At 38.0% G+C, this 27,286-nt stretch overlaps 1 protein-coding gene across 8 annotated transcripts in view; it reads right to left on the bottom strand.

The window, feature by feature from the left end:
• LOC136883450 (nuclear RNA export factor 1) overlaps positions 1 to 27,286 on the bottom strand; it is a 200,242-nt gene that overhangs the window by 24,997 nt on the left and 147,959 nt on the right. For all 8 annotated transcript variants that reach the window (XM_067155749.2, XM_067155752.2, XM_067155753.2 and 5 more), the window contains 3 exons: positions 20,451 to 20,668; positions 15,369 to 15,537; positions 5,883 to 6,056 (listed from right to left, as the gene is read on the bottom strand). In XM_067155749.2, coding sequence (XP_067011850.2) covers positions 5,883 to 6,056; positions 15,369 to 15,537; positions 20,451 to 20,668 — 561 coding nt within the window. The remainder of the gene's footprint in view (positions 1 to 5,882; positions 6,057 to 15,368; positions 15,538 to 20,450; positions 20,669 to 27,286) is intronic.

The raw sequence follows: 27,286 nt of genomic DNA, 5'->3' as shown, positions 1-27,286 counted from the left end.
CAGTTGAAGTAAGGGGGTGGGCCGAATACGGTGACGAGCCGGGCCCATAGTAAGTTGGCATGGCGGACACTATAACCATTACAATATCGTTTCTCAGTAACTCATTACGAACACCACTAAAAATACTAAATCGCTTAGAAATTCTTCAGACAATTCCACGAGTTTCAGAACTACCGCCAATGTTACACACACACACACACAAAGCCTTTCAACTGCTACGAAGCGTGACGTAGTTACTAAAGTTGTTTTATATAAATTCACAGACTGCTACTTTTCACGGATTTCTTTCCTTCAAAATCGCAGCATGCTACTTGTTTGGGAACATCTCATTGAATGAACCAGCAGTTGAGGTTGAACAGGTGACAAAAGCACGGTGATAATCGATGTGATTATCGATACATTTACTGGTCGAATTTCAAACACTGCATCTCGTATTACCAGCTACTATCGAAAGTCAAACACATCCAATTTGACCGCAGAAAGCGAAACCAAGCGCGGATATTCAAAATCCCTACAACCGTAAAACAAACTCAAAATTTGTACATTTTATGGAAAAATCTGAATACTTGGCAGGTATGAACATGTAATTTCGTTTTTGATTTTTAAGAAATCAAAAAACAATGTAATGGAAAGGTGGGCTTCCAAGAGACACTTCTTTCATAAGCTTATCCAGTTGGATGTTAACACTCGTAAGGCGGCTCTGTCATGTGACCCAGCTGTTATTTCTTTCTTTCTTTCTTTCTTTCTTTCTTTCTTTCTTTCTTTCTTTCTTCCTTCCCTACCTTCTACAAAGAAAAATATTTTTAGCATGTGTGCAGCCAGGGAATATTATGTATTCTCAACGTGTGTTTTGTGTGAAGTGCCATTTCTACAGATAAGCTATATGCAGCATGATGTACGTCGTGTGTACTGATATCAGAGGATTGGTCTCTAAAAAAGGAGTTGGAAGCCTTTCTTGCTTTAATGTACATTCGCAGTGCCATTGGAGCAAGGGCTTAGGACTCGACTCACTGTCGGTCAGCGAAGTGGACCAGTCCTATTGTCTACAATTGACACAAATAGTTCTTTTTCAGAGTATAGAGAAGGAAGAACTAACAGCTGGGTCACAAATGACCCAGCCGCGGTTCTAGTGTTAACCCGTAGGGCTTGCCTGCTGACTGGCATCGCTATTGTTTTTGTGTGTCTGATTTTTTGGCCAAACTGCTTAAACTATTGGTTCCAAGTGTTTAATTTCTGTTGAACTACTACTCCTGTTTCTCCCCGAATCACCACATCGTCTGCAAAGATTAATGTATTGAAGTCCTCATTAGATTCATTCTTCACTCTCTTCATTACTTCATCACCATAATGAAAAGGGGAGGTGAAAAAGTGCTGACCTGTTGCACTTCTTTATTTGTAGTGAACCAGTCAGAATAACCATCTATCTGGATACAGCTCTGGCAGTGGTTGTACAACATTTTTACCTTGTTGGTACAGTTGAAAAAAATAATCATGCTTTGAATTTAGTAATTCCATTTCGTTGCATTCCTAAGGGCCGATTGTATAAAAGTCACTGACTGGAGATCAGTTTTAATCTAAGTTTAGAAAATGATCTGAGATCAGACTGTTGTCGTATTGTATAACACTGATCTAAGATCAACTAATCGAAGTTCAATTTTGATCCCAGTTCATATGCGAGTGCTTGGCAACAGTGCAGAAACAGCTGAGTGTCGCAAGTCGCGTTGAGCAGCGTTAATCTGTTTTCATTCGTATTCTGTGTGCCGAGCAAAAGAAAGACAAAAATGACTGAAATATTTGTACTGAACAAGTAAGTGGAGAAATAAAACCTTAATCCTGCATTATGTAAGTTAAATGTGTCGGCAAGCAATAGTCCTACACTTCTTTACTTCTTCTATTTCAGGCGCTCCTGCTTCCAAATCAGCTGATCTGCACACCTCGACCTCGAAAACAGCTGATGTGCTCACAAAGGCACGATCGCCTAACTCAAAATGAAAATGGAGACCTTAAAACTTGATAATGAAATTAAAAAATTGGAAATTTTAATGAAAAGGAGAAAGTTAGGCCTGGACAATAAGGAAAACTGGGTTTAATTGCATAGTACAGTGGCATTATTAGATGCATATCGTTGTAAAGTACATTAGTTTTTGGCTATTTTTGTTGCAGATAAACTGTTTGTATAATTTAGTTGAACAATTTTTGTAATAGCCAACTGTATATTTTTTTGTAAATATTGTTACCTAAATACATTATTAATAATTGCTGTCCTTATAGCAGTGTTCTCTTTTCCATGAACGTCATTTGCAGCAGGTACTGGAATTTCTTTGAATGCTCTTCTTGCAGCAAACACAGCCTCATCTCTTTCAGGGACCTCATCTACTGCATTACAGTGATATTATGCAAGACGAATGCTGTAACTATGATTACTGGAACACGAGCTAACTTCACTCTTAGCCCCATACTGAGACAAGGGAACCGTCTTTTCACAACCCCAAATGTTCTTTCTATTGCTGACCTGGTTGCTTTATGGGCTCGATTATAAGCTTGCTCTGCAGATGTTTCGGCATGATGTACTGGAGTCAGCAGGTAACGATAACATTGACAGCCATTGTCTCCCAGGAGTATGCCTTCTGGAATGTCGCCTGTTTTGAACTGAGCATGCACTCGTAAATTAATGAAAATATTGCTATCGTGAGTAGACCCTGGCCATCTTGCTACGATATTTAGGGACCTGAGCCTAGCATCACAAATAACTTGAACATTTAACAAAAACCACCCATGACGATTCCTATAAACTTTTGCGTTATCACCCCCAGGAGATATTATAGGTATGTAGGTACAATCTATAGCACCTATAACACCAGAGAAGTGTTGTACATCGAAAACATCACACATGATTTTCCTCACGTCAATTTGTTTGGAAGGCAGTTAGATAAACTTGTGTTTCAGTGCAGCAAGAAGGTTAGATACAGGATGAATGGCTCTGCAGACTGTCGCTGCATTTACACGCAGTAAATCACCAATGACTAACTGAAAACTTCTCGTGGCAAAGAATCTCGATGTTAGTAACAACATGCGCATTGGAGACAGGTTTGTTTCTCTTGGTATGTTTAACTAGAATATCACGCAACCTGAGTTCTAGCTGTTCCACGGCATCTTTTCCCAAGTGATACCTCAGTTTAAACTTATCACTCAAATCTACAGGTAATATTATGTTCACAATCAGCTGTTCTTGTATCTCAAATGGAAAATAACCCCTTGAACTGAGATCAAAGAGTTTGATCGGAGAAATTTCTCCAGTTAAAGTTGATCTTACTTCAGTACGAATTGATCTCAGATTAACGTTTATACAATACAAATGTCCAAGTTTTGTGTGAACCGAGATCAATTTCGTCTCTGCTCTAAGATAAAACGGTTTATACAATCAGCCCTAAGAGAGTTCTTGTTCTTTTCTGACAACACAGCACTCCCAAATTATAATAAAAAATAGTGTTCAGACTTCTCAATTTTAAGAAACCAGGTTTTGTCCCAATACAGCAGCGGGTTCAATTAGTTAGAATGTTACACCTCTGCAAAACGCTGGCTGGTACACTGCTGAGACACCAGTGCATATCTACTTTGTGGCATAATGTAGTGACAGTGAAGTAGTAGCGACATATCTGCACTAATCCACAATAGGGACAATTCTGAAGGAGACGCTGAACTTCTTAATAAACAAAATCCCGGACACTATTGTCCAGACCATAGCGGACTCAGCGTCGAAAAATTCATTGGCGACTGCAAGACGTCACTTGTACTCCCTAACTTGAAGAAGAAGCATGTATTGAATATTCTTTCTCAAATAAAATATGAAAGAGACAATCTGCCTGATGGTGGCAATAGTAATCTTGAGGCATGACACAAGCCCTGCTTAATACAGACATCATATAAAATAAATATTATTCATATGAACTGATTAGGAGGCCAATCTTTTGATTCCCTAAGACACCGAAGACTTGTTCAGTTGTTTTTTGAGGGAAGTGTAGGTGGTAATAATGGTACGGGGAAAACCAAGGCATGAATATGACAAGCAGATTAGAACAGATGTAGGATGTGGTAGAAATGAAAACATCAGTACAGGATAGGGTGGCATGGAAAGCTGCATCAAACCAGTCTATGGAGTGATGACTCAAACAACAACAAAAACATCATCTTTCTATAAACTTTCCTTTTAAACAAATTTCTACTACTACTACTACTACTGCCACTACTACTGCTCTCCCAATTTCCAGTCTTCTGGGTTGGGTTATGATAATCAAGGGCCTTCACAGTTGTCCATCTCTCCTTCACTCCTTTCCTTTCTCCAATATTTCCCACTTTTACCCCTCTCTTCTCTATACTCTCCATCATATCAATCCAACTCTTTCTGGGCCTTAACTGTTGTTGACTTCAGATTATTTTCTCTGTAAATATGCACTCTGGAACTTTATTATCTTCCATTCTAATCATGTGTCCATATCTTTTCGTTCTACTTGTCTCTATCTTGTCTTGCAGTTTTGGGAAACCAGTCCTCTTCTCCCCGATTTCTGCATTTCTGACTTTATCTCTTTGTAATAATAACAATAACAACAACAACGTTATTTGCTTTACGTCCCACTAACTACTTTGACGGTTTTCGGAGATGCTGAGATGTCAGAATTTAGTCCCGCAGGAGTTCTTTTACGTTCCAATAAATCTACAGACATGAGGCTGATGTATTTGAGCACCTTCAAATATCACCGGACTGAGCCAGGATTGAACCTGCCAAGTTGGGGTCAGAAGACCAGTGTCTCAACCATCTGAGCCACTCAGCCCGGCTATTTCTTTGTGTCTTCCCAATTATTCCTCTAAGGAACTTCATCTCACCTAGCAAGTTGGCCGCGTGGTTAAGAGCGCGCAGCTATAAACTTTCATTTGGAGGTGGGTTTGAACCCCATTGTCGGCAGCTCTGAAGATGGTTTTCCATAGTTATCCATTTTCACATCAGTCAAATTCTGGGGCTGTACTTTAATTAAGGCCATGGCTGCTTCCTTCCCATTTCTAGCCCTTTCCTATCCTATCGTCATCATAAGACCTACCTGTGTCGGTGCGACGTAAAGCAAGTAAAAAAACAAGGCAAAAAAACAAAACTTCATCCCGGCTACTTGAATTCTGCTTTAATAACTTTTTGTTGTTGCCCATGTACTCGCTAGGTATGTCAAAATTAGTGTGTAATATGCTAAATATAGAATTTTATTGCATTTCTTTGGGACTTCCCGGTTTCACGCACGCACGCACACACGCACGCACACACACTCACTCTCTCTCACGCACTCATTCTGGTAAAACCCATTGTCTTGGTGGATTCTCTTTCCAATCTTTTAGTTTATTTTCCCATATTCTGAGAGTATAATCCTCAAATATTTGAAGCTTTTCACAACTTCTAATGGTCTTCCATTTACTTCAATATTTTCTCTATTAGTTCTCGTCATCACTACTGTCTTACTCTTCTCCACATTCCTCTATCTCCTGAGTCCATAGAGTAACCTGTTATTGTAATTTGTTAGTCTTCTGCCAATATTACTATGTCATCTGCCTTTGTCTCTTTGCTTCTGTTTTTATTTTACATTCTTGTGAATTTTATTTATGACTGGGATGAAGAGTAGAGGGGGATAATACACTTCCTTGTCAAGGTCCTGTTTCTACATTGAACCATTTTGTTTGTCCTAATATACATATTAATATTAAATTAATTCAATTTAATGAGTCTGGCTAACATAATTCCATGCAAAAATCACTTTCATCATTTGCCTCACAAGAAATTCCCTCCAACCGTTATCAACATATTGTGGCATAATGGAAGACAATAGGAGACCAAGTCTATTTACCTCGGCTTGTTTGGTGGTAGCATTGCTAATGTAGAGGATCTCATTACAGATCTGGTACTGATAGTCTCCCAAGTAGACAAGAACAAAAGTACGGTTGAAGTATCGCACTGGAGCCTGCTTCATCATGGATGGCTCTCGAAACACGCCACTCACTGTCAGTACAATATGGCCTGCCTGTAAGATAACACACATCATTTACAAACAGGAGACACATTATTTGAGGGATATGTTTATACTTCAAGGACAACTATCTAAAGAAGTCTGGGATATAAGGAACAGAAAGGGATGGTAAGCAGTAACAAAAGAAAATTAATTCCTCGAGCCAGTCTAAATCCACTTATTTTTAGACCCTTGTTTCTGCTTTCCATCAGGATGGTGAGCGTAAAAAAGAATCTAAATACAAATGTACAAATTATCCACGAAATCAACAGTGCATGTAAACATTATCGATAATTAATGAAGTATAATCCATTGATGGAACGATTTTAAACAGGTCAAAGACTATCAAATGTTGGTACAGCGAAACCTCGTTAGTGCGTTCCCCCATTAACATATTTTCCCCGTTTAGCACGTCATAAATTGGAAGTCTCGATTCTCATCGTATTAAATGTATCGCATCACGAATTTTTGCTATTACCACTTACTATGATCACATTTTTCTTAGCCCTGAAATGTTATTTGCCATCCCTTGTGAAAGGAATGTGTTTTCCAACTCGGGTGAGAGCGCTCGCCAAAGTTGCGTGATAACGGGAAAAGGCCTTGAATTCCTGAACTTCACAAGATAATTAATGGTTATGAATTTCATGTTTTTGGTCCGTATTGAACTGAGAATAATATATAAGTAATAATAATAACAACGTAAACGTTTCCACCTTTTCAATACTAAAATATATTCACAAAATTATAAATTACACGGTACTAGTTTCGACCCATCTAGGGGTCATCATCAGCCGTATTGGAGCAAAGATCACTTTTGGCGAAATCCTAAGAAAATGTTATTTTAAAGAATAACAAGTGAAATGAGATGTTATTATGGTAATAGTTAATAATACAAGGAATATACATACTAAGAGGTTTTTAACAAAGAATAAAGTATAAATGGGGTGTTGTAAAAATTATAATCATGGAGATCAGTAAGTTCTTGTATTGAATTGACATATATAATTTTATATTATGGCTTAGGAAGAGGGCTTAAGGTGGGGCTGAAGGGTGCGGGAGAAAGTGTAATTGTCTTGGAAAAGTACCTCTGATTAAATTTAGGATTGAGTTTAGGTTGGCTGCATTATTGTTTCTGAGGAAAGTGATAAATAGATCGAAGAGTATGTTGGGTTTCTCTGAGATTTCATTGAGATTGTGACTGGCATTAAAGTATTGGTCTAGGTGTATGTAGTAATTTTCCATTATGTTGAGTAAAGGGCCCTTGTTTGCTAATACGAGGATGTCCATGTCTTGTTCAATATAGGTGAAATTATGGTTATAATCTTGCATGTGTTGGCCGATGGCTGAAAACCTGTTGTATTTTATTGCGTTAGTGTGCTCGTGATATCTGATAATGAAGTTTCTCCCGGTTTGCCTGATGTAGGTTTTTTTACAGGTGGTACATTTGATCCTATAAACTCTGTCACCGGTTGGTGGGACGGAGAACTGAAACTACTGTGTGTTTGGAAATGTAAATTTTAATTTTTTTATTTGTCTGAAGGATTTAATTATTTTTTTCCAACTCTGGACTCTACTGGAATTTTGTGTAACTGAAATATGTTTGTAAATTTTTTTTAAATTATGGAAACATCAAGAAACATTGAACTGTATGAACATTTCAACATGCAAAGGTGTTTTGAAGTGATTTTTTTAAAAATGTAGTAAGGTGATTTATTTTGGAGCATCCTGTACCTGTACCACACGTGTGGTTTCCTATGATGAAATTTTGGGTGTTGTAATCATAATGTTCCAGAACTTGTGCAATTGCAAACGATGTTAAAATTACCATATATGGTAACGAGATTTCCTATTGGCAAAAAGGTCCAGGAATCTAGGGTAAGTTTGATCTTATTGGTTGATTGTAATCGGGCCATTTCCGGCCTTGTGGCCGGCTTCGGAAAATGATGCGTGTGCTCGGCGTCTTTTCCATCCGACCGCCCAAGCGAGCGTTTGCGCTCGAGGGCTGCTGCCCTCGGGAACTCCTGCCTTTCCGAAGTAAGTGTTATTTCAGTGTTTTTGCAATGTTATTCTCAATGTTTTCCGGTTTCGTTTCATTTAGTTTAATTCCTTTTGAGTTTCATTATTTCTTCGCTTAATGTCACCTTAAAGGTTTAATTTGATGAGTCCGAGTTTACCCTAGGTTCCAATTGCCGTAGTTTCTATTCTTTCATCCATTAAATACTTTCGGTTTAAACTATACCTTTAATGTAGCATCACCTTCTTCGTTAAATCAAATTGTATGTTAAGTTACTTAAGTATGTCTTGTTTCCGTGTCATGGAACTGTATTTGTAAAATTTTGTCATTTTTAATATAGTTGAGCTAGAGGGTGTTTCGTGCAAGTCTTTTCTCCCCCATAACGTCATACGTTCCCATGGACCTCTATAAGGGCTTCCCGCTGCTTCCACATCCTGTCTTAGTTGTCATTTTTAGGCCTGTAAGTGTTCCCTGTATTTGGTTTATATGAATTTTCCGCCACTGCGTCATATTTCTACCTCATTATTCATATTATTATGTATTATATTATTTCTATATTATTGTTATTTACTATTTCTATGATTATTTTTATTTATGTACGCGCTCCAAGTCGCGCGGTTACAAACTCCTGATTTTAAAAAACTGCTGGTCTTGTTGATGTGTGAAGTATTGTATAAAACGTTCATGTTCTTATTGTTGGTTTTCAAGGCTATTTTAACGCCTTGTTTCTTAAAGATGTTGGTTAACTTGTAGATATCATTGTTGAACGTGAAGGTGGAAAATGTTAGAGGTTTGGTTATTTCTTTTTTGAGGGTAGTTTTTGGGCGATGTTTGTGTTTATTGATTATCCTTTCTATAAAATGATTGCTGAAGCCGTTGAATTTTGCGATTCCGCGGATTGTGTTGAGTTAGTTTTTTAGATCTTTATTGGACATAGGTATGCTGAAGGCTCGGTGAACTAGGTTGTTGTATGTGGCTCGTTTGTGGGACTGGGGGTGCACTGAATCTTGGCGAATGGTGGAGGCTGTTTGAGTGGGTTTTCTGAAAATTTTATAACTGAAAGAATCTGAGTTTCTAGTGATGGTTAAATCTAGAAAGTTGATTTTTTGATTTGATTCGGATTCTAGTGTGAATTTGATATGAGGATCAATATTGTTGAGTCTTAAGAGGGTGGTGGGTGCGTTAATTGATTTCTCATTCATGATTACAAAGACATCGTCGACATATCTGGCCCAAAAGAGAATGTTTTCGAATTCGTTGTCAATTTTGGTGTATTCGAGGAAGTCCAGGTATATTTCTGCTAAGATACCTGAGGCCGGTGACCCCATTGCCAAACCATTTTGTTGATATATGACATTGTCAAAAGTGAAGAAGTTATTGTCGATGACAAGTTTTAATATTGTGATAAAGTCTTGTATCTCTAGTTTGCTTAAGTGGCTGTTTTTGTTTAAATTGTTTATAATTATCGGAATTAATTTTGATACTTGTATGCTTGGGTACATGTTTACAATATCGAAAGAGTGGATGGAGTGATCTGGTTGCAAATTGAACTTGTTTAATTTTTCTACTAGCTCAGATGTGTTTTTAATAGACTTTTTGGATAAGAATTGATAATTTTTTCTTAAGAAACATTGGATGAATTGTGATATTTTGTATAAGGGACTTGGTCTATAGTTGATAATTGGCCGGATGGGAATTCCGGTTTTGTGAATTTTGGGAAGAGCTTTAGCAGTGGGGAGTCCTGGGTTCATATGTATGAGTTTGGATTTTTCCTCTTCGGTAAATAAAAAAATTATCAATTCTTATCCAAAAAGTCTATTAAAAACACATCTGAGCTAGTAGAAAAACTAAACAAGTTCAATTTGCAACCAGATCACTCCATCCACTCTTTCGATATTGTAAACATGTACCCAAGCATACAAGTATCAAAATTAATTCCGATAATTATAAACAATTTAAACAAAAACAGCCACTTAAGCAAACTAGAGATACAAGACTTTATCACAATATTAAAACTTGTCATCGACAATAACTTCTTCACTTTTGACAATGTCATATATCAACAAAATGGTTTGGCAATGGGGTCACCGGCCTCAGGTATCTTAGCCCTTTCAGACCTGAAAGAAAACTGGAGGTGTGAATTTTTGTTTGTACGTCAAGAACTGACTAAAATGCTCCTCAATACACATATTAATAGTTTATTTTACAAAATAAAAACTAACATCCGAAAAACAGGACCCACACAATTGTGCGTATCAAAATTCAAAACCTCGTTGTATCACGTACGATGGTGTAGCTTCAAAATTTACGTTCACTAACCAATGTACACACTTCATTGAATATATTCCGGTATTCAGTAAAGCTTCTAGATTAATATAAATGCAGTAAATAAATACTTTCGGCACTACTGCTTCCTGCCATCTCGCCGATCAACTGTGCTTTTTAAACTCTTCTTCCTTTGCCCTGGCGGTCAAGCGCATACTAAAATCAATTGAAATACACGCCACGTGTCCTGCACAATCACTGCAGTCCGGTGTAGCGCCGAAAAAACATCAAATACGGTCAGGGATAACTAAAATACGAACCCGCACAATTGTGCGTACTCGGTCTGAAAGGGTTAGCAGAAATATACCTGGACTTCCTCGAATACACCAAAATTGACAACGAATTCGAAAACATTCTCTTTTGGGCCAGATATGTCGACGATGTCTTTGTAATCATGAATGAGAAATCAATTAACGCACCCACCACCCTCTTAAGACTCAACAATATTGATCCTCATATCAAATTCACACTAGAATCCGAATCAAATCAAAAAATCAACTTTCTAGATTTAACCATCACTAGAAACTCAGATTCTTTCAGTTATAAAATTTTCAGAAAACCCACTCAAACAGCCTCCACCATTCGCCAAGATTCAGTGCACCCCCAGTCCCACAAACGAGCCACATACAACAACCTAGTTCACCGAGCCTTCAGCATACCTATGTCCAATAAAGATCTAAAAAACTAACTCAACACAATCCGCGGAATCGCAAAATTCAACGGCTTCAGCAATCATTTTAAAGAAAGGATAATCAATAAACACAAACATCGCCCAAAAACTACCCTCAAAAAAGAAATAACCAAACCTCTAACATTTTCCACCTTCACGTTCAACAATGATATCTACAAGTTAACCAACATCTTTAAGAAACAAGGCGTTAAAATAGCCTTGAAAACCAACAATAAGAACATGAACGTTTTATACAATACTTCACACATCAACAAGACCAGCAGTTTTTTAAAATCAGGAGTTTATAGGATCAAATGTACCACCTGTAAAAAAACCTACATCGGGCAAACCGGGAGAAACTTCATTATCAGATACCACGAGCACACTAACGCAATAAAATACAACAGGTTTTTAGCCATCGGCCAACACATGCAAGATTATAACCATAATTTCACCTATATGGAACAAGACATGGACATCCTCGTATTAGCAAACAAGGGCCCTTTACTCAACATAATGGAAAATTACTACATACACCTAGACCAATACTTTAATGCCAGTCACAATCTCAATGAAATCTCAGAGAAACCCAACATACTCTTCGATCTATTTATCACTTTCCTCAGAAACAATAATGCAGCCAACCTAAACTCAATCCTAAATTTAATCAAAGGTACTTTTCCAAGACAATTACACTTTCTCCCGCACCCTTCAGCCCCACCTTAAGCCCTCTTCCTAAGCCATAATATAAAATTATATATGTCAATTCAATACAAGAACTTACTGATCTCCATGATTATAATTTTTACAACACCCCATTTATACTTTATTCTTTGTTAAAAACCTCTTAGTATGTATATTCCTTGTATTATTAACTATTACCATAATAACATCTCATTTCACTTGTTATTCTTTAAAATAACATTTTCTTAGGATTTCGCCAAAAGTGATCTTTGCTCCAATACGGCTGATGATGACCCCTAGATGGGTCGAAACTAGTACCGTGTGATTTATAATTTTGTGAATATATTTTAGTATTGAAAAGGTGGAAACGTTTACGTTGTTATTATTATTACTTATATATTATTCACAAGATAAGTTGCACCTTCGGCGAGCAAGCTGTTAGCCTCAGGAATGTTCAGTTTTGCTTACTGGTTAGCTGCAAGACTGCTGAAAAACACAGTGGTGAGCCTGTTTGTGCTTGTATTTTGCATTCCACTGAGAAGTTAGAAATTTATTTTGTGTTGAATAGTACAGCGAAGGGTAGCAAATACTTGTCGTGCAATAGCCTACATCTGGATTAGGAACATAATCGTGTGAGTCGACTAGCATGGTGCATATTTGACTTGTGATAGCTTAGTTATGGATACGGAAAAAAAGTCGTGAAATTCCTTACTAATGAAGACAAAATTAAAATCTGTTAGAAAGTGAAGTGGCATCTGCTTCAAGCACACAGAGGTAGCGCGAATGTTGAAACTCGCACCTTCGAGTTTCGATTCGAACACTTGAGTAGGTCGAAATTTTGTCGGATTCAGCCAAAGTCATTACCTTGCGGTCACACATGGTTGAGTGTAACCTCTAATTCATTGTCTAAGAGTGTGACCAGAAAATAATATGTATAACCCACTGATCCAAAATAAAAGGCCTCTACTAACATTTGTTTCAGAAAGAGTGTAATCGGCAATAATACTTTAATATTTCTACGGGCCCCTGTGTAAATGTTTTCATATTTGTTGTCTGGTGTGTTTTTCATGCCTTTCAGTGCACTGTTATTTTATAAGCCCCAATAGAAAAGGTTTTCATATTTGTTCTCAAGTATTTTTCACACCTTTTGATACTCTCCTCTTAACTTTAGAAATGGCAGATATAGTTTTCACTGCACCCAAGAATACGTAATGTAAAATGCCCTCATGTCCGAAAAAACTGTTGGATAGTTTTTATTTGTTAATTCAGTAGTACATTTTCTTGCTTAACACGTTTTTTTTTTACTTGTCGCCTGCAGAAACTTCTTAATGAGGTTTTATTTGCAAGAAAGCTCCCCAAATGGATTATTTTTTGGTCACACTCTTAGATAGTAAATTGGAGGTTACGGTACACTTGACCATGTGCGACTGCCAGGAATGACACCGGTGCCATCTTAAATCACACAAAACTTTGATCAACTCAAGTGATCAAGTTGAAACTCGAAGGTGCAAGTTTCAAAATTCGCAACCTATGCATGCATAAAGTTGTAGTCCATTTCCTGACATATTTTAATTTTTTCTTCACTAGTAAGGAATTTCACGACTTTTTCCTTAGGCTATCCCGAAATAAATATGCACCACACCAGTCAACTTCACATGATTATGTTCCTAATCCAAATTTAGGCTATCACGCGACAAGTATTCACTACACTTCACCGTACCACTCAACACAAAATAAATGCTACTGAACGGAATAGGAAATACAAGCACAAATGGGTTCACTGTGTTATTCGCAATCTCGCTGCTAACCGGCAAGCAAAACTGAACATTCCCCGAGGCAAACGGCTTGCTTGCCGAAGGTGCAACTTACGCTGTGAAGTTCAGGAATTCAAGACCTTTTCCCATTATCACGCAACTGTGGCGAGCACTCTCACTCGAGTTGGAAAACATGTTTCTTTCACAAGGGATGACAAATAAAATTTACAGGGCTAGGAAAAATGCGATCATACTAAGCGTTAATAGCGAAATTTTGAAACGCAATAAGTGAGGTATTTTTATAAGGATTTAATAAGATGAGATTAGGGACTTCAAATTTATGACTTGCTAAATGGGAAAACGTGTTAATGAGGAACGCACTTTCGAGGTTTCATTGTACCCATTAAATTAATTTTTATTACACATTTTTTTGTGTTATGAATTTTTGTTACAATGACGTGTCCGTGCTCCAGTATAAAACCGTGCAAAGAAACACTTTTAAGTCGTGCCTAATTTACGTATGAACACGCGCGAGCATGTCATTCTAAAAATAATTTTTAACACACAAAAAAATGTTTAAAATGACTAAAGTCATGTTTGCAAGAATGTTCCTCATTTTTTCTCGGACCCTGGGGAGCTTGTTTCTGCTTCCTAGTTTCATCAGGAGAGCAGGCTTGAATGCTCACTGAGGGACCATCTCGTCAAAAGCCCATCTAGTCGAACATTGGGCTTACCGATATCTAACCAGATGTTGGCCCTGGATCCTATTTGATGTATTTCAATGAGACTTTGAACACTTCCTATGCCACAGAGTGATTAATCTTTCTATTTCCTTTTTTATCATTATCATCTGTATCATCTTCATTAACATCAGCCTGGGGAAAAGTGGTGACCTCAGCATCGTCTCCTTCAACTAGCCACTCATCTACATCGGCCAGTTGAATGTTCCGCTGAATATTCTGCAGGTCTTGGACGATTTCTTCACTATGTTGGATACGAGAAGGTTTACTGCAAATGTTGAATAAAATGCTAAATATTTCAACGCATGCATGCTGTCTTCAAATCCTTTCACATTTTAAATGTGACCTGTAAGTTGTTGTATATATGCTATTTTAAACCTAATCTAACCCTTGTAAAACCTTCAATTATTATGTTTAATAAATTTTAAATATCTTCTATTAAATGCATCTACTTTTAACATATGATTTCATTGTAAATTCGCATAACATCAAAATCGGATCAGTTGAAAACTGTAGAAAACTCTGTAATATTCGTATTCTGGGTATGTCCCACTATCATCTTGATACATATGGAGATTTCTGGAAGCTTATCATGATGTTTTATTATCCGGACATATGTGGAAGCTTTAGGAATTATGTAGATTTCTTCTATAAGTTTAAAAAATATTGTAGTTGAATATTTGAGTTTAATCTAGGCTGGAATACTCCATCGACTGGCCGGTTGATCAATTGTTCCTTGTATTATGCTCAGGCGTGTTCCATTTAGAGTTTTGCAGGAACATTTCCAGAAGTTGGGAGATTTCTAGACGAGCTGTCGAAAGGTATATACAGTACATCGAGCTGATAGCCGAGAGGCCAGTAGTTAGTCTTGCCTTGTGATTGTCAAGTGAATAACCAGTGTCGGGACTGTACTTGTCAGAATTGACTGTAAATTGCTTCAATGTGTTTCTTTTAATAGTCGGTCGTTAAGCGAACTGAGTGGGAACTGTGTGTTGTTAAGGAATAGACTTAGTGACAATGATTTTCTAACCAAGAAGTGAACACATCTCGTGTGATATTTATTTACACCAAATAAAACTGCATTGAAAGCAATAAAGTAAGAAAACGAATTACCTGTTATCACAATGCAGAATGACTTACATTATAATGGAGAAGATCCACAGTGAAGGTGGTGGGATCATGTTCAGTTCTTGGCAGTCGACAAAGTGTTGCTATTATATCTTCAGGTCCATGACTAATCAATTTGAAGCTCTTACTATAGTCCGAGATCTTAAACAGGTTCCGACTTTCCATAGTGTAACGTGTCAATCTGATAAAAAGAGCACACAACAAATCATTAGTTTTATTCACTTCTGCTACAGCAGATTACATTGTTTATAATATAATGAATTAAGAATCAATGTTTTAAACATTTGTAACAGAAAGGAACAACAGGAGCTTGAACACTGCAAGATAAAGTATTTGGCCGTGAAACAAGACTAAGACTTATATTTCAGAAAACTCTGCAATGACACCAAACATACAGTTCGTGCAAGGAATACTACCACCTAGAAACAGACCCATGTTCGTCGCGTATCAGCTACAGCCCTTAGTTTCTAAGCAGCAGAATATGCAGCATCTGTATGGAAGAATTCTGCTTAAGTAAAGCAAACAGATATCTCCACTAATGACATGATAATACACATTACACAGGATGTCTAAAACCAACCTTCATCTGAAAACTATACTTTTTGATACAAACAGAATCAGCTGCCACGTTAAAATAAGCATACTGAATTAAAATGCCTAACACTGATTCACAGTCACGTGACGAAATTCCATGTCCTATCTGTAATAAATGTTGTAAGTCTACATTAGGAGTAAATATTCACATAGGAAAAGCTCACCCTGAGAAAAGGAGAAATAAAATCATAACACAATATGCTAGAAACATGAATGTTGGGGAAAGCTTACAACTGACAGAAGACACCCCAATGGTCACTGATCATGAAACTGAAAATATTAATACTATGAAGAGTTGGGAGGATAGAATTTCAAACATTATGCAAAACTGTGATGCTAATCAGCTGGAATCTTTTACTTCTGAGTTTATGCAGTTCTTTGCAGATCAGGTAAATGAATTACCTGGCCCTCAGCGTCCTGCTGTTAGATATTACAAAAGTAGAAAATTACAAAATAATAGTAAATATGACCATAAAACCTCTAGTAACCCACAGTGGAGGTCTAAAAGGCAACGAGAGAAAAACAGAGCGTTATGCCTACGAGGTAGCCCAGTATCATTTCTATAATCAGAGGCAGAAAATTGCTTGCAAAATTTTGGACAAAACTAATAAGGCCCATTCTTGTAAAATCCCAATAAGTACGATTTTGGATCATTTTGAAAAGACTTTTGGTACCAAAAATAACAATTCTCCTCTTTCTCTTATGGAAAAAAGCACTGACTTACATGCTGATATTAATATTTCAGTAGATTATGTCCATAAGGCATTATACAACATTTAAGTTGACACCTCACCAGGCCCAGATCATAATACAATTACAAAATTTCTGACGTTACTCATCAACATGATGCTTCATTATTCCTACGTACCTACAAAACTCAAAATGGCCAGAACAATTTTAATACATAAGGGTGGAGAGACAAATGATATTAAAGAATGGAGACCTATAATCAAATATTCGGTGATCAGGAGAATAACTGAAAGAGTACTAGATATGAGACTGCATTCATATGTCACACTAAGTCCTCACAAGCGTGGCTTCGTGCCATTACCTGGAACTCATGTCAACGCTTCCCTCGTGAATGGTTGCCTCCAGGATGCGAAACACAACAAAAAGGATTGCTGCGTCATTTTTTTTAGATAATACAGAGTTTGAGGGAAGTTCCATCATTCAATACATTGCAATGTGTTGCAATGTCTATATTATTTGTTAAACGTCAACACGGAAATGAAGATCATAAGTTATGATTTTTTTAGATGTCACAAAAGCATTTGACTCTATGGGACATGAACATATCAAACGATCTCTTCGACAATCTGAAATTCCTCCTAACTTATGTAAATTAATTGAAGCATTTCTTACAAAGAACACAGTTCAAGTGGAAGCTGATAGTAAGATATCAAAACCCATTGAAATTAAGTGTGGCGTAGCTCACGGGTCCCCTATCAAGCCACTGCTGTTCAATTTAGCAATAAATACTGTAATACAAAATCTCACTGACCATGACATGTGCCAACGTTATGGCTATATTTTATCTGATGATCTACCGCAGTAAAAGGAATGAACATACCACTTCCTTTTACTGACGGTAAAATTCAAATTCGTGGCAAGTTCACTCCGGATCAGTAGAAGAGGCGATATAAAAAATGACGGGGGTAGACACTGTAAAATTCAGAAGAAGTAAAATGTAAGTCACACAAAAGAAACAGTGCGTAATTTTCTGAGCGGCAGTATGGCACACGCAGTGTTAGGCAAAGTCTTATAATGAAAAGCGGAGAATGGTTAAATGAGCTAGCTTGTATACACTGTTAGGCACAAAGTTATAACACAATCGAACACATATGAAGATCCATAGTCGTGCTGAAGTTGAAGATGGGTAGATCAATTGAAGTAACTTGCCAGCTCCCAGTGATCAGCGTGATATATTCAACATCAGGCAATGTGGTTTCAAACGCCAACATAAAATGAAGAATAAATTAAAGATCCAGTATTTGCTTCGGTTGCGGGAATGTAGGTATATATAGATACATGTAATAAAATTCAATATAATTGAATAAGTAATTGTGATCCTGTAGAATTTTTGGGACAGTTGACGTGAAAAAACAATTGTGAAGAGAAAAAAAATATAGTAAAAAGCGCAATACCGGAAACAACATGAAAATTTCTTTTAGAACTAACAATAGAAATTTTGATATTTTACACAACTCTAAATCACTAAATAAATCTAATGCTTTTTCTAAATCTGGAGTATACAGATTCAAATGTAACAACTGCAGCTCCTCCTACATCGGACAAACTGGCCGCAACTTCAATATCAGATACTCCGAACATATCAACGCCATTAAATACAACAGATTCTCCGCCATAGGACAACACATACAAGACTCCAAGCATAATTTCACCAATATTGAAAAAGACATGAAAATACTTAAAATCATTAACAAAAGCCCCCTCTTAAACACTACTGAAAATTGCTTTATTCACCTTGACCAATACTTCAACCCTAATTTCAATTTGAACAACATTTCTGAAAAATCCAACATCCTTTTCGACTTCCTAATTCTTCTTCTCAAAAATTCTGAATTTCAAAACCCCAATTCTATTTTCCATGCCTTACAAAGTTCCTACCCACATTTTCTACCTCCAATAACCCACCCTAAACTACCCCTCCTTCATCTTCATATCTTATCCTTCCTCAACACCGTTTAACTTCAATCTCTTTTATTCTTCTCGTATTCCACTATTCCTCTTCCTCTATTCATTTCTCCTATCTTTTCTTTTCACCTAAAAAAAAAAAAAAAAAAAAACAAAAACAACCAAACCTGCCACCTTCATTTCGGTTCTTTTCATTCAAATTTAACTCTTGACTTGCGCCGACTTCGACTACTTCAATCACGACCTGAATTTTTTACATTTTAAAAAATAGCGCACTGTGCATATATGTTTTCATTTGTTTCTGGAATTGCGCTTTTTACTATATTTTTTCTCTTCACAATTGTTTTTTCACGTCAACTGTTCCAAAAATTCTACAGGATCACAATTACTTATTCAATTCCCGCAACCGAAGCAAATACTGGATCTTTAACACGTTCCGTGCGGTTCGGGTCACCATGTGCCCCGAAACATGTTACTCTTATCCGTCCGTGCGAACTTCCCAGAATTGCGAAGTAAGTAACTACGTCCTAGTTACGAATTTCTGTTAACTGATGGCAGCATAGTGTTCCAATTGAAGTAAAGGATCGAGGCATACTGCTAGTTTTGATCGGCCCACCGGTGACCCAATTATTTCAGGGGTCATTTCTGTTTCACGCAATTGTTGAATCGGAACACTGTCGCACAGGTAAATACGCTGGAATGTCTCCTCAACAATAACGCACACAACAAGCGCACTTGTATTGTTTAGGATGTCATACTAGGGAGTAAACAAAGTCAAATTCGTCAGGTCACCGGTGACCCGAACCGATAATAACTAAAGGCAGCATCGGGTCACCGGTGGGCCAATACGACGTAACATTAAGTCATCGAAATTCACTGCCGCAGGGAACGTGTTAAGCTATTCTTCATTTTACGTTGGCGTTTGAAACCACATTGCCTGATGTTGAATATATCGCGCTGATCACCAGGAGGTGGCAAGTTACTTCAATTGATCTACCCGTCTTCAACTTCAGCACGACTATGGATCTTCATATGTGTTCGATTGTGTTATGACTTTGTGCCTAACAGTGTATACAAGCTAGCTCATTTAACCATTCTCCGCTTTTCATTATAAGACTTTGCCTAACACTGCGTGTGCCATACTGCCGCTCAGAAAATTACGCACTGTTTCTTTAATGTAACTTGCATTTTACTTCTTCCGAATTTTACAGTATCTACCCCCGTCATTTTTTATATCGCCTCTTCTACTGATCCGGAGTGAACTTGATCTTTTATTTTCTTTTTCCTATGAATTGTTTTTCATGTTTTAATTGGCTGATGATGACCTGGACTAGGGTCAAAACCGGTACCACTTCTATTTATTATTAAATAAGAATGTAATCAATGCATTTCTTATTCTTTGGTATTGAATAGGTTGGACCTCTTTATTTATTATTTCAATTTTAATTGTTATTGGTTCGTTCGCATTTCTTTCAAGTAGCATTTGGACTCTTAATAGCACTAAGATAAGAGCCCGATATCCAGCTCGGGGCCCTAGTTTGTTGGCGTTTCCCAGTCACAGTCCATGGTTTGGTATCCGCGTATTATATTCTGCCGATATTATTGTTTTTATTGTTTATCGGGGAGTATCGTGCGGGTGGTGTGCGGTTCACAGCAGCCAAATTCCTTAGCTATTCATAGAACCTCAAACATGAGAGGTTCTTGTAAGGGTAACTAAACTAAAAGCAGAAATGTTACAGCATACGCCTAGCAGGTAAGATCCACCATCTGAGGCGAATCAATTAAAGTGGAGAAGAGATTGGAGAATATAGAGATCTGAACACTGTTAACTAAAAACTGTCTTACCTGGCAGTGCTGGAGGTGCTCTGTCCGCCAAGATAATTAGCAGACATTGAGAAGCAACCTTCTTCATGGTAGAAGCCCAGTAGATACCCACGATTCTCGCTGTCAAAAATGGTGAAGTAGTGTTCCAGGAACTGATCCACAAAGTCAGTACCTTCTTCACAAACCACAAAATTACGGTGCCAGCAAGGCATGCTGAGGTCACCGAGAACTACACCATCCTACCAAAAAACAAAAGGACAACTGAATAAATAACAAAACTGCATTATAATTTTGGGTGATTGCTAACCCGATGCAATCCTTGCAAGGCAGACCCTCTGATGAGGGTGGAGTGTATGAGAAACTGTGAGATAATGAGATGGAGGATATTTTGTGTTTGGTGCAAGAGTTGCAGAAATGTTAGGGATAGCACAAACATCTAATCCCCAAGGCACGGGAATTAACCATTTAACCATTTAAGAATGAAACACCCCAACCTGGTTGGGAATTGATCCCAGGGCCCCGAGGGCTGAAGACCAAGACACCGACCCCCATGGGGGACCTACGCATCTGGATATGGGATAATGATGATGGCGATATGATAATGAGGTAGGGAGAGGATGAAACCTCTTGTTGGCACATAGCCTATCAATATCAACAAGGATGATATGGTTCACCTATTCAATCTATATATAAAGTAAGAGTTTTGTACCTACATTGCTCAGAATTTAAAAAGAATGGTATTTCTGTATCAATCATGTTCACAGTAACAGGGAAAAGCACTTTTGAATTTTCTGTCATTTCTATCTATCAGTCTGTTAGTATGTACGTACTTACGTATGGGCATCACGAGAAAATGGCTGAAGAGAATTTAATGAAAATTGGTACTAAAGTCAGAAAATTAGACACTACAATCTAGGCTATGAATAATTTTATTCATGTGGAGTGAAATAGTAGTTTAGGGGAAGGCCTAACAATCAATTTTTAAATATTTATATTACGTGTTGGTGTTTACAAGTTACTTGTAATGTTCTTTTCTGTTTATAATTTAAGGTTGAAGAAGAGTTGAAACTAGTCCCGATGTAATAAATAATATTAACATATTATACAGTACTAGCTGTTATACCCATGCTTCACTATCGATAAATACTGCATAACTAGAGTTATATACAATTAAATTTCTGATAATTTATGTCTTATACAGTTTTACTGTATTGGTTACTATAACGGAGATATTCATGAATTTCGATTTTTGTTGCTAAGTCCATATCAATTTCAAGCCACGAGAAAATGGGTGAAAAGATGTAATGAAAATCAGTATGTGAAGTCTGGGAATAAAGCACAACAGTATAAGCTATAAATAACTTTATTAACGCTGGATAAAATGGTAGTTTAGGGGAAAGCACCTAAAATTTAACTTTTAAATACCTATGGTTATTATGCAATTAAATAAAATCTTATTCACAACGTGTATATGAATGACTTCATCTACAATTCTGTATACAAAGTAGAATTCCATAGTGAAGCACGGGTACAACAGCTACTACTGTATAATACGTTAATATTATTTATTTCATCGGGACTAGTTTCAACCCTTGTTCAGCCTTAAATTATAAATGGAAAAGAACATTACAAGTAACTTGAAAACACCAACACCTAATATACCAGTAACACTACTGGCATGTCTTGAGAAACACATTATAGGCTATACAGTATTGAATAGGTGGACCTTCTCATCCTTGCTGACAGTGATAAATCATCAATACGGATCAAGATGAAATTCATTTCATATGGCACATAGCCTACTCATGTCGAATAACACCAAGGAAAGGGTCTCCATCTGACGGACAAATAACCTTCAAGAGTGTCATATGTCCTCACTTTGTATGAACACTGCAGAGAGGTTTGGAATTGATCCAGGTTTTTCACAGGCAATCTAGTGATTAGAAATTGTATACCACCACCTCTCCTACCCTGCCAGCCAACATTCTGATGGTTAATTGTTTTCCAGCAATGGGACTCGAACCGGCTAACCAAGGCATCAGACCATATAGACTTGAAGTTAACTACCATGGCCACCAGTGATACTGTCGTCGTCGTCATCATCCAACTTCATTTTGCTGGGTGCAGTGTACAAGCACTTGCCATCTTTTCCTGCCTGCATGCATCATCTGTTCCAGGACATCTTCCCACCTGAGTGTTTCCTTGGCCTGCCCCTTGGTCTTTTCCTTGGACTGTAGGGTCGAAGTAATTTTTGGCAGGCCACTCTCGTCATTCTCATAATGTGCCCATACCTCCGAAGTCTACACTACTACTTCTTATTATTACAAGTTGCTTTATGTTGCACCATCACAGTTCACAGATAGGTCTTATGGTGATGATGGGATAGGAAAGGCCTAGGAGCTGGAAGGAAGCGGCCGTGGCCTTAATTAAGGTACAGCCCCAGCATTTGCTTGGTGTGAAAATGGGAAACCATAGAAAAAATCATCTTCAGGGATGTCAACAGAGGGATTCGAGCCCACTATCACCGGGATGCAAACTCTCAGCCACACGACTCTAATCGCACGGCCAACTCGCCCGGTTGACCTGATTGTGTCAGCATGTCCAGTACAGGGAAATTCAAAATAATGGATCCGATTCCATAAATTTATTCTGTGAAATCTAATTAACATATCGTAATGTGAGACATGTGCTTTTTTTTCCAGTCATATTACAAGTGTTCTATGTGAGCACCTCGCGTAACACGACATACATTAAGCCGATATTCTATCTCCTGCCAAACCTTGTGTAGTGTATTGCGGTCAATCTCTGCATGGCTGCTGTGATGCGGGCATGAAAGTCGTCCAATGTTAGTGGAAGAGGTGGTACGTAAATATGACCCTTTAAAAACCCCATAAGAAGAAATCACATTGGGTTAAGTCGGGGAAACGCGGTGGCCAACGAATGAGAGTTTGATCCTCCTAAGATGCACAACCTATCCAGCGTTGTGCCAATGTCTCGTTGAGATGACTCTGAACGTTGCCATGGTAATGCGGAGTGGCATCATCCAGTTGAAGGATGTGGCAGGAGCCCATGTTACAGTATATCAAGAAAAACATTTCCTGTCACAGTAGGTTCAATGAAGAAAAAGGACCCATAAACCATCTCATGGGAGAATCGCGTTGGTGTTCCACAACTTGATGGGGTATAGAAGTTTCCCAGATCCTTACGTTGTGTCTATTCACAGTCCCAGAAAGGTGAAAAGTCGCTTCATCACTGAAATTACCCTTTCGGAGAACCGATCCTCTTCCATGAATGCGAGAAAATCAGCACAGAAGGACGCTCGAGCAGCATAATCAGTGTCTTTTAAGGCCTGCACCAGTCGCATGCGGTAGGGTTTCATTCGTATGTGTTTCCGCAGAATGCGCCAAACAGTTGCCTGTGGAAGTTCAAGTTGCCTCGCTGCCCGGTAGGTGGACTTCTGTGGACTCCGCACGAAACTGGCGCGAACACGTTCCACTGTCTCTTCCCCGGTCGAAGGACGGCCAGTCGACTTTCGCTTACATATGCAGCCCGTGTCTCTGAATTTTGCATACCACGCACGAATGGCTTTTGCAGTAGGTGGGTCTCTTCCATACCTGGTGCGGAAATACTGTTGAATACTAATCACAGGCTTGTTTACATGGTTATCAAGCACACAGAATGACTTCTGCTCTCCAGCCATTTTCTTTACCCGCTTCCTGTGTGCTCATAACAGCGGAAAATGAAACCACGTGGGATAAAAGCTAAACTCAACTAAACTTTGAGAGTTTGCCTTTCTTTGCGCATATCTCATAGTATGATATGTTCATTAGATTTCATAGAATAAATTTATGAACTCGGGTTCATCATTTTGAATTGTCCTGTATTACATTATACCACTACTTGCTGAAACAATCATAACATTTCATCAGCCACTGAGTGCATAACATTCATGACCTAAGTGCCCTCATTCTTTTCTCATTGCAACTTACTGTCTTAGCATTTTCTATCCACATATACCACACAACCTTTTCTTCTACTTTTAATACTCCCTTCATAAATTTATGTTCCCCCTTCTTTTAATTTTTTTATACATAATCTTTTGACTGCACGTAAGTACCGATTCAAGTTCCAACCCTGTACCATTCTTTAATTACCCACCCTAGAATTTTTTGTTCATCTCCTTGTTTTAATGTATTGATTGCTGGCACTCAAAAGCTTCCCTCTTAGTTTTTCGGTTGCTTTGCGTGTAGGTCATCAATCATCTTCCTACATAATATATATAGTGCATTATCTTTGTTCTTGACACACCCTTTATTTTTGTAAAATCCCATAAGCCACCATAATAGACCTCCTCTCCTAATTCTATCCCCATTCTTAATATTTATCTCTGTTATTACATTGAATACACTGAGGGATGCTCTGTTTCCGATTTCTTCTATCAGTCTCTGTTTCTGTATATCCTTGATCCTCATTATAATCGCTCTCTGGCTTCTACTGCCCTTGTTCCAGACCTCTTTCCAAATATATCCCATCCCAATTGTCTCCAAATACCTTTTAATTTCTGATAGCCAGCTCTCAGCATACATACTTTTTCGATGTTGTTGGTAAGCCGTTTGCAGCACTTCACCCCCCTGTACTCTTTTCAAACACATCCAATAGTTGAGCACTCTCTTAAGACATTCTATTTCCATAAATTCCCCGCACATTAATACCACTCCGGCATTTGCTGTGCAATGCCGGAGCCACATTACCACCTTACTGAATTTATAAATAATTTGGCTTAGCATATCTTTCTTTTCCTCAAGACCCCATAATTCGGCCCCATATAATACTCTATATAACACTAATGTCCTGAACTCTAACCTTAGTATTTTATAATTTGATGATGCTAATGATGCTTGTTGTTTTAAGGGGCCTAACATCAAAGGTCATCAGCCCATTTTATAATTTATCGCAGGGAACTTTGATTCTATAATTTTAACAACTGAGAGGGCTGCTACCCCTTTCCATTTAAATCTCTATTTGATCTTCCCATCTGCCTCTTCTGTTTATAATCACTCCTAAATATTCTAATTTATCTATTTGTTCAATCTTCTCCCCCTCAACTAACCATTTGATTTCTTTTTTCGTTCCTTTATTTTTTTGTATTACTATCACCTTTGATTTATTTCCATTAATTTTCAGTGACCACTCCCTAGCGTATTTCGAGACCTTATTGAAACTTCTCTGCAGACCCGCCCCTTCCTGTTAAAGCCATCAGGATCACGTCGTCGGCAAAAATCAGTCCTGGGATCTCTAATTCGTAAACCACCGGCACCCCCTAGTTAATTCCTCTGTGCCCTTGCAATACATCATTCATGAAAAATAAAAATACCGTAGAATCGGCAAAAATTTACATCCCTGTTTTAATTCCATCTTACTATCTATCGGACTACTTATTATATTTTCCCCTAGTTTAATACAACAATAAACATTCTGATATATCGCTTCAACTGCTCTGATGATTTTCCTTGATATCCCCAACCTTCCTAGTTTTTCTATTAAGCCCTTTCTACTTACAGTATCAAAAGCTTTTTCAAAGTCTATGGCAGCTAAGTATATGTACTTTGCCTCTTTCCCTGTTCAGGTATTTTTCTAGTATCATCTTCACTGTCATTATATTGTCTGATGTCCTTCTGCCCTTCCTAAAATTGCCCTGAAAAACTGACAATACCGAATTCTCTTCTGCCCAATCCCTTAATCTATTTGCTAATACACCTGTGTAAATCTTGCATAATGAGTCCAATAGAGTTATCCCTCAATAATTATTTGGGAGATTTTTATTACCTTTCTTTTTGTAAATCGGGCATATAATTCCTTTTTCCCACTATTTTGGAAATTTACCACCTTCGAAGATTTTGTTAAATAATTTTACTATGCCCTCTATCATCTGTGCCTATTTACCTATCTCTTTCCAAAACTGGTTGTTGATACTATTCCTTCCCCCCGCCGACCTACCGCCCTTTTTTTTTTGCAAGTTGCTTTACGCCGCACCGACACAGATAGTCTTATGGCAACGATGGGACAGAAGGGCTAGGATTAAGGTACAGCCCCAGCATTTGCCTGGTGTGAAAATGGGAAACCATGGAAAATCACCTTCAGGGCTGCTGACAGTGGGGTTCGAACCCACAATCTCCCGAATACTGGATACTGGCCGCACTTAAGCGACTGCAGCTATCGAGCTCGGTGACCTACCCTTTAGTTTACCTATTACCTGAAGTACTTCCTCTTTTGCAATTTCTTTATCGAGTTCATATATTGTTACCTCTATCTCTCTCCATAAAACCCTCTCTCCTTTTCTATAATTCCAATTATACTTCCCTCCTAATACAATCTGTGACAAAGTTAGGTGAATGAAGTTAGAACGGTCGATCCGGCAATACTGGCGACACAACGGTGCACATGCGAGGAGCAGGTTTTGACCACCTGCTCCCAACGTTGTTCAGTTGAGCATCATGTGTGTGTGCCGTGTAAGACCTGTTAGACACAGTGCGTGTTTGGTGCGTTGGTTCTGAACTGTGAACAGGAACATGAACGACCAAAAACTCAATGAACAGTTTAGTTTTAAGCTTGGCAAGGCACTGAAAGAAACGCATACGGTGCTGGTACGTGTTTATGAAGATCAGGCACTGTCCTTGAAGTGTATGTACGAGTGGCTCGCCCGTTTTCGAGGAGGCCGGGAAAGTGTTTCTGACAAACCCACCCCCCGTAGCGGAAGACCGCTGACCGCCGTCAGTGACAAAAACATTGAGGACATTAATCACAAACAATCGGCGATTAACTGTGCACATGATAGCGGATGAACAGCAGATTAACCG

This window comes from Anabrus simplex, chromosome 11 (assembly GCF_040414725.1).
Source record: "Anabrus simplex isolate iqAnaSimp1 chromosome 11, ASM4041472v1, whole genome shotgun sequence".
Taxonomy (NCBI): Eukaryota; Metazoa; Arthropoda; class Insecta; order Orthoptera; family Tettigoniidae; genus Anabrus; species Anabrus simplex.
This window is presented reverse-complemented; position numbering and strand designations above follow the sequence as displayed.